Consider the following 13921-nt stretch of genomic DNA (forward strand, 5'->3'; position numbering starts at 1 on the left):
TTAATCCTTTATTAGTTGCATAGTTTGCAAATAATTTCTCCCATTCTGTTGGTTGCCTCTTCACTTTCCTGAGTGTTTCTTTTGCAGTAGAGAAGCTTCTCAATTTGATGCAATCCATTTGTTAATTTTGACTTTGACTGCCTGTGCCTCTGGTTTCTTTCCCAAGAACTCTTTACCTGTGCCAATGTCTTGCAGGGTTTCCCAATGTTCTCTAATAATTTGATGGTGTCAGTTCATAGATTTAGATCTTTAATCCATTGAGTGGATTTCTGTGTTAGGTGTAAGGTAGGGGACTTCCTTCATACTTCTGCATGTGGAAATCCAGTTTTCTCAGTACCATTTGTGGAAGAGAATGTTCTTCAGGGATTGGTTTTAGCTCCTTGGTCAATTATAAGTTGGTTGTTGATGCTTGGATTAATTTCTGGCATTTCTACTCTGTTCCATAGATCTATCCATCTGTTTTTGTACCAGTACCAGGCTGTTTGTTTACAATTGTCTTGTAGTATGTCTTGAAATCTAATATTGTGATGCCTCTGGCTTTGATTTTTATTATGTAAGATTGCTTTAGCTATTCAAGGTCTCCTGTGTTTCCATATGAATTTCAGTATCATTTTTTTTCTGTATCTGAGAATGTCTTTGGTACTTTGATTGATATCCCATTGAATCTGTAAATTGCTTTTGGAAGAATGGACATTTTGATGATATTGATTCTTCCAATCCATGAACATGGAAGATTTTTCCATTTTTTGTAGCTTCTAATTCTTTCTTTAATATTTTGTAATTCTCATCATAGAGATCTTTGACATCCTTGATGAAGTTTATTCCAAGATAATTGATTGTTTTTGTAGCTATTGTGAATGGGAATGCCTCCTGCTTTTCCCAATTCATTAGGACACTGGCTGTGGGTTTGTCTTAAGTTGCCTTTATTTGGTTGAGGAATGTTCCTTTTCTACTCAATTTGCTTAGAGTTTGCATCATGAAAGGGTGCTGCATTTTATCAATGCTTTCTCTGCATCCATTGAAACAATCACAGGGTTTGATTGATTTGTGAATGTTGAACCATCCCTGCACACCAAGGATAAATCCTACATGGTCTGGATGGATGATCTTTCTGATGTGTTGTTGGATTCGTTTGGCCAGAATTTTGTTGAGGATTTTTGCATCTATGTTCATCAGGGAAATTGGTCTGTAATTATCTTTCTCTGTTGCATCTTTTTCAGGTTTAGGAATGAAGGTGATGCTGGTTTCATATAAGGAGTTTGAGAGGATTCCCTCTCTTTCAATTGTTTTGAATAACTTGAGAAGAATTGTAGTTATTTCTTCTTTAAATGTCAGGTAGAATTCAGCTGTGAAGCCATTGGGTCCTGGGCTTTTCCTTGTTGTGAGGGTCTTTATTACCGATTCAATTTCTGTCTTGGTTATTGGTATGTTTAGGTTTTCTATGTATTCACAGTTCAATTTAGGTAGGTTGTATGTGTCCAGGAATCTTTCCATTTCTTCTAGGTTTTCCAGTTTGTTGGCACATAGCTCTTTATAGTGGTTTCTGATGATTCTGTTTCTGTTGTGTCTGTTGTTACATTTCCATTTTCACCTCAAATTTTATTGGTTTGGGTCTTCTCTCTCCTTTTTTTTGGTTAGTTGGGCCAATGGTGTGTCAATTTTGTTTATTTTTTCAAAAAAACAGTTCTTCATTTTACTGGTCTTTTGTGGGTTTTTTTGGATTTAATTTTGTTGATTTCTTTAATTTTCATTATTTCTTTTCTCCTACTAGTTTTGGTTTGGTTTGCTCTTGTTTTTCTAGATCCTGGAGATGCATTGATAGCTCATTTATTTGGTATATTTCCAATTTCTTGATGTAGGCACCAATTGCTATAAACTTTCCTCTTAATACTGTTTTTGCTGCATCCTATAAGTTTTGATATGTTGTATTTTCATCTTCATTTGTTTAGAGAAATTTTTTAATTTCTCTTTTGATTTCCTCAGTGACCCACTGTTCATTCAGGTGCTTGTTGCTCAATCTCCATGTGTTTGCATGTGTTCTAGAGATTCTTCATTTGTTGATTTCCAGATTCATTCCATTTTGGTCTGAGAAGATGTATGGGATGATATTGATAGTTTTGAAATTACTGATATTTGGTTTATGGTCTAGCATGTCATCTATCCTAGAGAACGTTCCATGTACTGGTGAGAAGAATGTGTATTCTGGAAGTGTAGGATGGAACTGTAGGATGTGTCGATTAATTCTGTTGTTTCCTTGCTGATTTTCTGTCTGGTTGATCGGTCCATTGCTGAAAGTTGGGTATTGAAGCCTATGTCTACTTTTAGATCCATTAACATTTCCTTTAAATAGCCACACAGTCCGTAATTAGGTGCATATACATTTATAATAGTTACATCTTTCTGTTGAATTGATCCATTAATTATTACATAGTGCCCTACTTCTTCTCCTTTAACAGTTTTAGTGTTAAAGTATATTTTGTCTGATATTAGGATGACTACACCAGCTCTTTTTTAGTTCCTGTTTACATGGAATATCTTTTTCCATCCTTCACTTTCAATCTGTGCATATCTTTGTTGGTGAGATGTTTTTCTTTGTAAGCTGCAAATTAGATGGATTTTGTTTCTTAACATTCAGCCAGCCTGTATCTTTTAGCTAGAAAGTTGAGGCCATTTACATTCAAGGTGACTATTGATAGTTAACAACTTTGCCCTGCTATTTTCCATTAATATTCCTATTGTTTACTTTTGATTTTCTTTGTACTTTTACTGGGAGATTTTCTGCCTTCACATTCTTTCATAGTGATGACCATGCTTCTTTGTTTCTGTGTGCAGCAGAAACATCTTTTAAGCATCTTTTATAGGGCTGGATGGGTGGTGACAAATTCATTCAACTTCTCTTTGTTATGGAAGATCTTTATTTCACCTTCATTCATAAATGAGAGCTTGGCAGAGTATAGTATTCTGGGCTGACAGTATTTTCTCTTAAGAATTTGAATACATCTCACCATTCTTCTTGCCTGTAGGGTTTCTGATGGGAAGTCCACTGTGAGTCTAATTGGAGATCCTCTGAAAGTAATCTGGCATTTCTCTCATGTACATTATAGAATCTTTTCTTTATGTTTACTGTGGAGAGTTTGATTACAACGTGTTGTGGTGAGGATCTTTTCTGGTCATGTCTATTAGGGGTTCTATGTGCTTCGTATATTTGGATGTCCATTTCCTTCTCCAAATTAGGGAAATTTTCTGTTATTATTTCACTAAAAATGCCTTCTAAATCTTTGTCTCTTTCGACTCCTTCAGGAACTCTTAGAACCTGTATGTTGGGTCATTTGATAGTATCCTCTAGATTACCATCAGTGATTTTTAGTTTTCTAATTTCTTCTTGTTTTTTTTGTCTATACAATTTCCTGTGCTTTGTCTTCTGTATAATCTTATGATCAATTTTTTAAATTCCATTTCTGGTATTTCTTCAATTTCATCATCTTCACAATCTAATATTGAAGTGTTGTGTTCTTTTTTTTTGGGGGGGGGACTTGTTTATCTGACTTATTCTTGTTTCTTGAATTGGTGTGTTATTCAGCATTTGTGGTAATATTTGTTGGTTTCTTCTTCTTCCTCCTCCTCCTCCTCCTCTTCTTCCTCTTCTTCCTCTTCTTCCTCTTCTTCCTCCTCCTCTTCTTCTTCTTCTTCTTCTTCTTCTTCTTCTTCTTCTTCTTTTGCTGTGGCAGCTTTTATCTTCGTACTATGCCTCTGTGGATTCGTGGAGCATGTGCTTTCAGTGAATACTCAGAGGCTTGTGGTGGGTGTGCCCAGGGAGCTCTGTTCAGTTCTCCAGTGTGAAGGGCTTGACTAAAGGGATTAAAGGGATACATCCAGGTTTGGGTGGTATCTCTCTCTCTCTCTCTCAATCAGAGGAGAAGTTTATTCTGCTCAACTGAGCTCCTCTCCTTGAAGGAGACCAGTGCCTGAGTGCTAGCCCCAGTGGGTATGAATTCATCTGCCTTGCCCCAAGGACCACACAAAGGGTCTGTGAAATCTTCAGTGTAAGCTCAGATTCCCCAGCAATGTTCCTCACCAGGTAACCAGGAAGCCCTGAGCATGTGGAGCCTTCCACAGTGACTGCCCAAAGTCCCAGCCACACGGTGAGTCCTCCCACACAGCCTCAGTGTTTTCACAGTCCCGGCACACAAGTCTCCCACAGTCACTAGCAGCCAGCCCCCTGTCAGTTCTCCCCACCAGACTCAGGAGTCTCCACTCAGCTGGTTGCTGGGAACATGAAAACAAGCTGGTACAGTTGTTACATATGTCCCAAATGACTGCCGCTCTTTATTGGCTTGTTACAGGACACTGTTGCAAGGTGGTTGGGGACAAAGAAATGTGCTCCTTTTTTTTCCTTCTCTAGTTTTGCAGGTACAGTATCCCCCACGGGGCTCCAAACCAGATTCCCTCTGGGCTCTTCCCGAATCTTCATCGCCAGTGGTCTGGGCTGCTGCAGTCTGGTCTCACCACACTATCCAGCACTGATGTGGAGGTCTCGGCTGCTGGGGTCCTGAGTTGTGGGCATCCATGTCTTCCACGGAGGTCCACTGTGTTCCTTTAATTTGCGTAGAGTTTCCTCTGCTGTTTTCTCCCTAACTCTTCCTTGAGACTGCACTCTTTCCACTTCTTTTATACTATCTTCTCCTAGAATAGAGCAGCAAGGTCCCTCCCTGCTCCGCCATCTTAAACCGCCCCACGTTATCTGCTAAGGTTTCACGGTCAGGAGAGACAAGGAATAGGATTATGCAGACCCAAGTGCTTCATTCCTTCCAATAAGCCCTGGAGTCAATGGCACCAACCTTTCCTTGTGGGTTAGTAAGAGTGGGGAGAGTACAAGGTCACAGGCATGTTTTAGCCCCTCTGAGCCTCAGTGTGCTCATCCTGGAAAGGGGTGATACCTTCTACTCACAGCAACATGAGAAGGCCACAGTAGGATAAGGTGTCCCCAGGTGCTTTGCCAATGACCTATCCAAGAGTTCCCAAGGACAGAGAGGACAGATGCTCCTCTGACTGCTTGTTTTGCTCACCTTTTCCAGTTGTCTCCTCTGGACTACTTTCTACTGATGACATCGCCAACCCCAAAGATTTAACACCGGCAGAAACAAGAGGTATGCCTTTCACTGTGGAAACAATCTCTTCAGATTCTGAAAATGCACAAGGTTATTGTTCAGATAAGCAGATGGCTTGAGGAGAGATCTGCAGATGGACACAGGGCTGAGGCCAAATGCAGACAGATAGCTCAGACACCAAAACATAGACATCAAAGGATATTTTCAGGGATCCAAGAGTTAGATCCATGGATAATGTCCAAAGTTTCTATGAAAACATTAACACTGACAGGAGCCTATGCTAGATCAGCTGGAAGCATCCCACATATGAAAACATTCACAAACTCCCAGGTGTGTGTTTGGGTCATGTTTACTATAATGTGCCACTGCCTGAAGCTATCCTAGTGCTCATGGCAAGTGAAGAGGTAAAAAGAATGGTGGCTGGGATAGGTGTTTAACCCAGTAGTTAACACTCCAGCTAAGTTGAGTCTCACATCAGAGTGCCTGGATTCAATTCCCAGCTACAACTGCTGACTTCTGTTTCCTGCTAATGCACACCCTGGAGGTAGTGGTGATGAGCCTAATAGTTGGGTCCTTGCTACCCACATGAGACCTGGTTTGTGTTTCTGGGTCCTGACTCCAGCCCTGCCCTTGATCAGGTCATCGCAGGCATTTGAGGAGTGATCCAGTGAACGGGAGCATATTCTCATTTTCTGTCTCTCAAAAATGAACAAATAGATCATTTAAGGTGTGGTGAGGACATTAAAGCAATTCCTGGTGCACAGTGATGGAAGCAAGCACAGCTCCCCCTCAGAGCCCTGTATCTCATTGCTCAAACATTGCCTCATCTCCTTATCGTACTCAGAATTAAGTGCAAGGTCTGGCCCTCCTCCTGCATCATCTCATCCCTCACAGTCTTCCAGTGTCTCTCTGGATCTCCTCTGGCCTGGTATGCCAGTTCTACCTACCCTCTTAGCTGGAGACAGAGCACTATGCAGCTCACAGGCCAAATCCCTAGCTCAGTCAGGTCCAGGAAAAGGAACTTGTATAGGTTCAGCCCCACCAATCTGCTGACCTGGCCCAGCGCTCAGAGCACTGGGTAATTCCAGGCCATTTTGTGCCATAGAACTGCAGTCTTGCCCCAAGACCACCTTCTTGATTTGCCTCTGGTCTTCCTTCTCCTTCTTTGCAACTGGTCTTCCTTCTCCTGCTCCCCAGTCTGGTTCCAATGGCACCAAAGTCCTGCTGCAATCTCACCCTCCTCGGTTGGTACCTGACCCAGTTCTCCCACCCCATAGATAGAAACCAGTTTACTAGGCTCCTTATACCATGCTCTTGGCTTCTGGAAACTCACAAAGGCAGTAGTGAGTTTGAATTTTAGCTCAGCATTATACTAGATGTATAATCTTGGGCAAACACAGGCACTCTACGTTGTGCTTTGTCCACTTGCACAAACAGATCCATAGTAATTTTTTGTCTGTGAGTCCTTCTAGCTAAACACCTAGCAATTAGGAAACAGCCATAGTAATCATTGGCTCTCCAGTGAGTGTGAAACAACTGTACATTGAATCCAAAGATACAGACTTTCCAGATGGAAAGTTCTAGAAGTACATGGAACTTTCCAGAAGCCCTCACTTGTAGAGGAAAACCTTTCTGGATCACTGGTGCTAACCAATGTCAGGTACCCTCACCCCCTTTATCTGAGGGCAATTGGTGTTAATCCACCCATCTGGACCACCTGCCCCATTGGGGAATAAATTCCTGCTTCTTGCCCCTTTGACCGCTCATGATGAGGTCACAGTGCATCCCTGACAACAGTCAGGCCAATCCTCAGCCCTCTCACTTCTGGTGCTGACTGTGCACTTCTGGAAATTCCGTTAAGATTTGGGAACTTGGGTTTGACTCCAAGTTTCTAGAGTGTGCGGCCAGCCCAGCTCAGGGACCAAAAACACCACTTTTGATTTTCATCAGAGGACTGAAGAAAAAATAGAGCTACTTTTTACATTTAAAAATGCATAGAAGTCTTTGCTTATTTTTATTTTTTTAAAGTTTTTTTTTTATTTGAAAAATAGAATGAGAGAAAGAGCAAGCATCCATCTACTAGTTCATTCCTCAAATAGCCACAACAGCTGGGGTTGGGTCAAGCCAAAGCCTGGGGGCTGAAACTCCATCCTGGTCTCCCACATGGGTGTCAGGGATCCAAGTGCTTAAGCCATCATTGGTTGCAACCAAGGTATATTAGTAGGAAGTTGTATTGGAAGTGAAGTAGGTGAGATTCGCACTGGTACTCTGATATGGGACACAGTCTTCCCAAGTGAGGGCTTGGCCCACTGCATCACAATCCCTGTCCTCTGTTTTTAAATAATGGTGTCTAGTATTGGCTACCAGAATACATGTATGAGTGCACATCAGCTCAGTTTTTCTCTAGGGCAATTTTGCAACATTTCAAGAGCCCTAAAGAGATCGCATTCCTAATCCAGTAATTCAACCTCCAGGTATCTATCCCAACAAATTAATCAGAAGTAGATGGACATAGAGAAAGGGCATAGCAATTACTTAAAGTAACAAAACATTTGAAATAATCAGTTAAATAAATTATGTTTCCATATGAGGAATTCTTATCCAGCTAATAGCAGAGTATTGGGATATTCCAAAACTCCAAGCACAGCTCAGCATCTCATATCAGAATGCCTGGTTCAAGTCTTAGTAACTCCATGCTTCCAATCCCACAGATGTGCCTGGGAGGCAGTGCCTATCTGTCCATGAGCTTAGTTTCTTACTACCCATATAGGAAACCCGGATAGAGTTCCTGGCTCCTAGCTTTGGCCTGTTGTGGGCATATGGGGAGTGAACTAGCAGGTAGAAGCATTCTCTCTCTCCTTCTCCTTCTCTCTCTCTCTCTCTTTCTTTTCCTCTCTCGCCTCATCCCTTTTTCTGTCCTTTGCCTTTCAAATAAATAACTAAATCTTTAAAAAAAATAGAAAACACAGTTAGCCCTCTTTTATTCATGGATTCTGCATCTATGGATTCAACCAACCAAGGATCAAAAATATATGTGAGGCGGCCGGCGCCGCGGCTCACTAGGCTAATCCTCCGCCTAGCAGCACCAGCACACCGGGTTCTAGTCCCGGTTGGGGCGCCGGATTCTGTCCCGGTTGCCCCTCTTCCAGGCCAGCTCTCTGCTGTGGCCAGGGAGTGCAGTGGAGGATGGCCCAGGTGCTTGGGCCCTGCACCCCATGGGAGACCAGGAAAAGCACCTGGCTCCTGGCTCCTGCCATTGGATCAGCGCGGTGCGCCGGCCGCAGCGCGCCGGCCGCGGCGGCCATTGGAGGGTGAACCAACGGCAAAGGAAGACCTTTCTCTCTGTCTGTCTCTCTCACTGTCCACTCTGCCTGCTAATATATATATATATATGTATATGTATATGTGTGTATATATATATATATATATATATATGTGAGGTGCTAGCATTGTGGTGTAATGAGTTAAGATGTACCCTGAAATGCTGGCATCCCATATGGGTACCAGTTCAAATTCCAGATGCTCCACTTCTGATGCAGTTCCCTGCTAATGCACCTGAGAAAGCAGCAGATGATATTCCAAGTGCTTGACCCACTGTACCCATGTGGGAGAGTCAGATGAAGCACCTGGCTGGCTCCTGGCTTCAGCCCAGCCCAGCCTTGGCCATTGTGACTTTTTGGGCAGTGAATCTGCAGATGGAAGATATCTTTCCTTCTCTCTGTCTCTCCCTCTCTCTCTATAACTCTACCTTTCAAGTAAATAAATGTTTTTAAAATATATTTGGGAAAAAATTGTGTCTATACTGAGCATGAATAGATTTTTTTCTTACCATCATCCCCATATAATACAATATCACATTTCTTTACATTGCATTAGGTATGGTAAGTAATCTAGAGATGGTTTAAAGTATACCAGAGGATGTACTTGGGTTCCATACAAATACTGTGCCATTGTATAAGGGATTTTAGCATTGTGGATTTTGGTATCCTCAGGGGTCCTGGAACCAGTTCTCTATGGATACCAATGGGCAACTGCAGTTTTCCATATTCTTCCAAATACATTTCTTTACCAGATAAGTTTTCATTTTTTCCTGCTAATGGGTCTATTTTTAAATTTATTTTGTATACCTTTTCATTGCAGAATGATGTAAAATAAATTGGCTTCAATGGTTTCTTCCATTTGGGGTTTGGCCCCAAGGCTGCCTTGGAACCCACTTGATTTCATCCACTGGAGAAAATGACAAGGCAAGAGGAGCTGAGTGTGCTTACCTGGAGGAGGGGTAGCCCTCGCCGCCCCTGTGTCTTCTCCATCTTGGTCTGGATCAGCCACAAAGGAAGAGAGAGAGGGAAAGTAGTGTCAGCCCTGGTCTGTCTCCCTTGCTCTCCAGCAGTGCCTCCCCTCTCATTGGACACAGGAAGCCTGGTGCCCTTGGTGTCACCCTGGTCTGCTTAGCACTGTGCGATTTCCTGGGATAGCATGTCAAGATCACTGGAGCCAGATACAGCCTTGCAGGCAAATGTCACTGCAGCTTGTTGGGTGGAAGCGAGTGAGTTTGTTGAAATGCCTGTTCCTCCTGAATTTAGGAAAAATGAATGCGGGCAGAAAATCCCATTTGTGAACAGAGGTTCATGCGGTATGGAGGCAATGGAAGAGTGTGGCTGAAGCTGTTGGCTCTGGAGCTCCAAAAAGCTGCAAGTGCGTTTCCCTGTACAATGAGTTATATTGTTGTTCTTGCTGAACAGTTAGTTGTTCAGTCCCTACTGCATGTCAGATATGGCAACAAGGGCTTTCCCACTGGATCTCCATGAGTTAGTACTGTGCCCGTCCTCATTCCGAGATGAGGAAGAAGATACACAGGAAAGTTAGGTCACTTACTCAAGGTCACACAGTTAGAAAGAGACAGATGCTAACTCAGCTTGGCTGAAGTTGACAGTCTTAAACACAATGCCAGATTATTACTTCATGGCTGGTTGGATGGCCAAAAGCTAGATATAGTAACTTAAAAACTCTTTGGAAAGGAGGAAACTGCCTTCAATGGAATGTACTCCAAGTTCAAGTCTATGGAGGTGTTCCATGAAAATGAGGCTGTGAAGTTCACCGATGTGAAAAATGCTCCAACAAATACAGAAATCTGGATCATTGCTAAGCTGGGGCAAATTGTTCTCTTCCAAAGCAAAACCTACAGACTTGGAACAGAGGGCTACTAGGCTGGCTAGCCTGGGCAAATGACTCTACCTCTCAAAGCTTCTCCTCTGACTGTAAAATAGAGATAAGAGTGGACGTCTTAGGACCAGGGAGAAATAATTCTGCACAAGTAAGGGGTTTGGAATATGCTGGCACATCAAAGGCCCTCATCAATGTCACTGCCCATTAACTATCCAGTAGCAAATAATCGTCATTACGTATGTGTATTGATTAGTCAAAGATTTAGGGTTACTAGTCACCATCAGCAAAGTTAGGTTAATCAGCAAGCAGTTAGGTTAATCCTGCTGATGCAATTTTGGCCTAGGTATTTTTGGGAAGGACATGGTGCACCAGGAGTCACTGTGGAACCTGCAGTCTGGCCTCAGACACAAGTTACTGGCTGGGTCACCTCCCTCAGCCTCCGCTTCCTACAAGTTCTGCAAAACGGGTATCATAATCTTTCCTGTAGGCCCTGTCCAGAGTGGTTTCCAGAACTGGGTGTGAACTTGCAGATGGATTTTCTCCACGGCATCCCACTCTACCCTCTTCCAAAGCCCCTCTGCTTACTTGGGCCAAAGACAGCAGTCAGCCTGTCTGCTCCGGTCTCGGCAGTCACTGTGAAAAGAAAACAGCCAACTTCAGGTCTCTGCTCAGCTGGGAGTCTAAATCAAGCAGAGGTCAACTGTGAAGGACACAGGCTTTGGGGGGGGGGGTGTCTAAGAATCTAAAAGACAAGGCCCAGGGCAACATGAGCAGGGGATAAGGCTTTATGTTGGTGCTTAAGTAGGTCCCCACCCAAAGACGAGGGCCAGGCATGTCTCAGGGCAGAAGCCCAGCAAGCAACATCTCTGGGAGTGAAGGGCCACGGTGTCTCAGGGCTGGAGCAAGTCCTTATGCTAAGGCAGCTACAGAGGGTGTTCAGGTTGGAAGTGGGGCAGTGGAAGCTTGGGGCCTCCAGTTTCCACTCAGCTGTGTGTCTTGCACATGTTATCTCTGCTGCTCAGTTTACCGTCTTTAGGTGTGGATTTCAGCAGTTATTCCTATGGTTGCGTGAACACTGGTGGAGATTCTCTAAATGATCAGGTCTATCCAGAGTATGATGTGACAGTGTGTGCTGATTTTACAGGCATACCACTTTCCTGGAAGGAGATGCTTTCTAGAACCTCCCCGTGTTCTCTCTCATCAGTCCTTTGCCACTCAAAAGGTTGGGGGTAACCATCCCTTTTTCAGGAATTTATAAACTATGGCCTGGCCCTCAGCCTATTTGTAAAAAAAGTTTTATTGGAATGTGGACACACGTACTCATTTACAGATTGTCTGTGATTGCTTTCATGCTACAAGAGCAAAGCTGAGTAATTTCGGCAGAGATCGGAGGCCTGCAAAGCCTACAAGATTTACTACCTGATCCCTTACAGAAAATGTTGGCCAAACACTGCTTTGTCAGACGGTGAAACTGAAGCTTTGAGAGGTTTAAAGACTCTCCCAGAGTCATGTAACTGAAAAATGGGAGGGAAAAGGCTCAATCCCAATCTTCCTGACTCAACACCCTAAGTGTTTCATTGTGAGATGAGAGCTACGCAAAGCTCGGTATCTTTTTCTCTCTAACCATTTGTGTGATTTTCCCCACATCTTCATACCCAGGAGCCTTCTTCTCTGGAAGTGTGTGTTTCCTGCGGAAGTCACGGATATGAGTCGAGAATGAGTCGGTCTATGACTTCCCTTTCTCCAGTTAGACTCTGGACTAACCTGATTCACTGCATCTTTATCCCAGGGATAAACACCAGCATGTCCTCATGCCACAAGGTGAGGACAGTTAAGGCTTAAGAACTGAAACTTTGCAGAATGCAGCACTTGGGACTTATTCTGTGACTGCCTGGTGGGGCCATGAAGCCTGCTGCAGATCCTCACGTTTGAGACTGGGATTCTCCCAGAAAGGAATGGAAGCTGCCGCTGTCGGGACAGGAAATGCAGCAGGGCTTTGGCTGGAGAAGGGGGACCTTTCCTCTTCTTGCTAGACCTGCACCCTAAGGCAGAGGCTGGCTGGGAGCTCTTGGGGCTCCTTGGCAACATGGGGGACAGCCAGGAGCGGGCAGCCCCAAGTCCTCTGCCTCTACCTTCCTGGCCCAGCAGCAGTAGTGGCCGGGGGAAATAACACAGTTTCAGGGACCCTGGTGGGCTGCAGAGTGATCTCCCTGAGGGACAGCTTGGCAGGTTTAGTAAGTGAAAGTTTAGGATGCCCGATTGGCATATATATGGCAATATATATATAATGGGTCAATTCTGTAAGAAAGCCAGACAGGAGACATTTTAGGGGAGCTGATGCTTGGTGACAGAACAATCAGGACATGGGTATGTGGGTCGTGTGCCAGCCCCCTTGGTGGTGGCCCAGTCAGCCATGGGTACAGGGAATAGTTCCATGCCAGCTTACCTTCCCCCGAGAGGGCTGTCAGGCTGGTGTCTGTAGGCTCCACAGGAAACACTGGAAAAACAGAAACCCAAAGCAATGACCAGCGCAACACGAAGTCAGCACCAAATGCAGCATCTCAAAGCGCAGGCTGCAGCCACTGGACCAAGGGAGGAAGGTGGCCACGAAAGACCCTGCTGTGGAAGAGCCATCCACCATCTGTCTGGGATCTCCTGACCTCTCTTACACTTCCCAGACATGGGGGCACCCAGAACGTCTCAGCTCAGGAGGGACCACAGCCTGGACACTGTTGCACCTGGGCTGAAGGCAGGGAGGGGGTTGCTAACCCCACATTTCCCACCTTCAGAACACCCCTATTCAAAGGGAGCCAAGATGGTAGGGGGAAAAAGAGAGAACTCGGGGAACTTAGAGATACATGATACACACACACACACAGACACCCCAATACACCCCCACATGCACACTCACACACACATGTCCATACGCACATGTGAGCACATCCTTCCTCACTCTCATACACACCCCTGCACACACACACACTTATACTTCCCCCACATACTCATACACACATGTGTACATGTGTACACACATATCCCTACCACATTCACACATGCACACAGACATGCTTGTACATCCCCACCTACACATCATTCACACTCACGCACACTTGCACACACACACATGCATACATACACAGACACCAATACATCCCTGCATGAACACTCACACACACATGTCCATACACACACGTGAGCATACCCTTCCTCACTCTCATACACACCCCTGCACACACACACCTATACTTCCCCCACATACTCATGCACATATGCATACATGTGTACACACATATCCCTACCACATTCACACATGCACACAGACATGCTTATACATCCCCACATACACATCATACACACATACTCACATGCACATGTGAGCGCATCCTTCCTCACTCTCATACACACCCCTGCACACACACACCTATACTTCTCCACATACTCATACACACATGTGTACATGTGTACACACATATCCCTACCACATTCACACATGCACATAGACATGCTTGTACATACCCACCTACACATCATTCACACACTCACACGCACACACACAGAGGTTTCCTTGTAAACAAGAGTAGCTGCAGGAGAGAGACCTCAGCCGCAGGAGTGGAGGGGTGCTCTGCTGAGGTACAACTTGAACTTGT

The 13921-nt window shown here is 44.3% G+C and overlaps 1 protein-coding gene across 1 annotated transcript in view; it reads right to left on the reverse strand.

Moving 5' to 3' along the window:
* Window positions 1-13921, reverse strand: part of OC90 (otoconin 90) — a 38307-nt gene that overhangs the window by 9334 nt on the left and 15052 nt on the right. The window contains exons 7-10 of the mRNA XM_070075921.1: window positions 12721-12771; window positions 11535-11546; window positions 9377-9418; window positions 5067-5183 (exon numbers count right to left, since the gene is read on the reverse strand). Coding sequence (XP_069932022.1) covers window positions 5067-5183; window positions 9377-9418; window positions 11535-11546; window positions 12721-12771 — 222 coding nt within the window. The remainder of the gene's footprint in view (window positions 1-5066; window positions 5184-9376; window positions 9419-11534; window positions 11547-12720; window positions 12772-13921) is intronic.

The sequence above is a fragment of the Oryctolagus cuniculus genome, chromosome 6 (genome assembly GCF_964237555.1).
Source record: "Oryctolagus cuniculus chromosome 6, mOryCun1.1, whole genome shotgun sequence".
NCBI classification, from domain to species: domain Eukaryota; kingdom Metazoa; phylum Chordata; class Mammalia; order Lagomorpha; family Leporidae; genus Oryctolagus; species Oryctolagus cuniculus.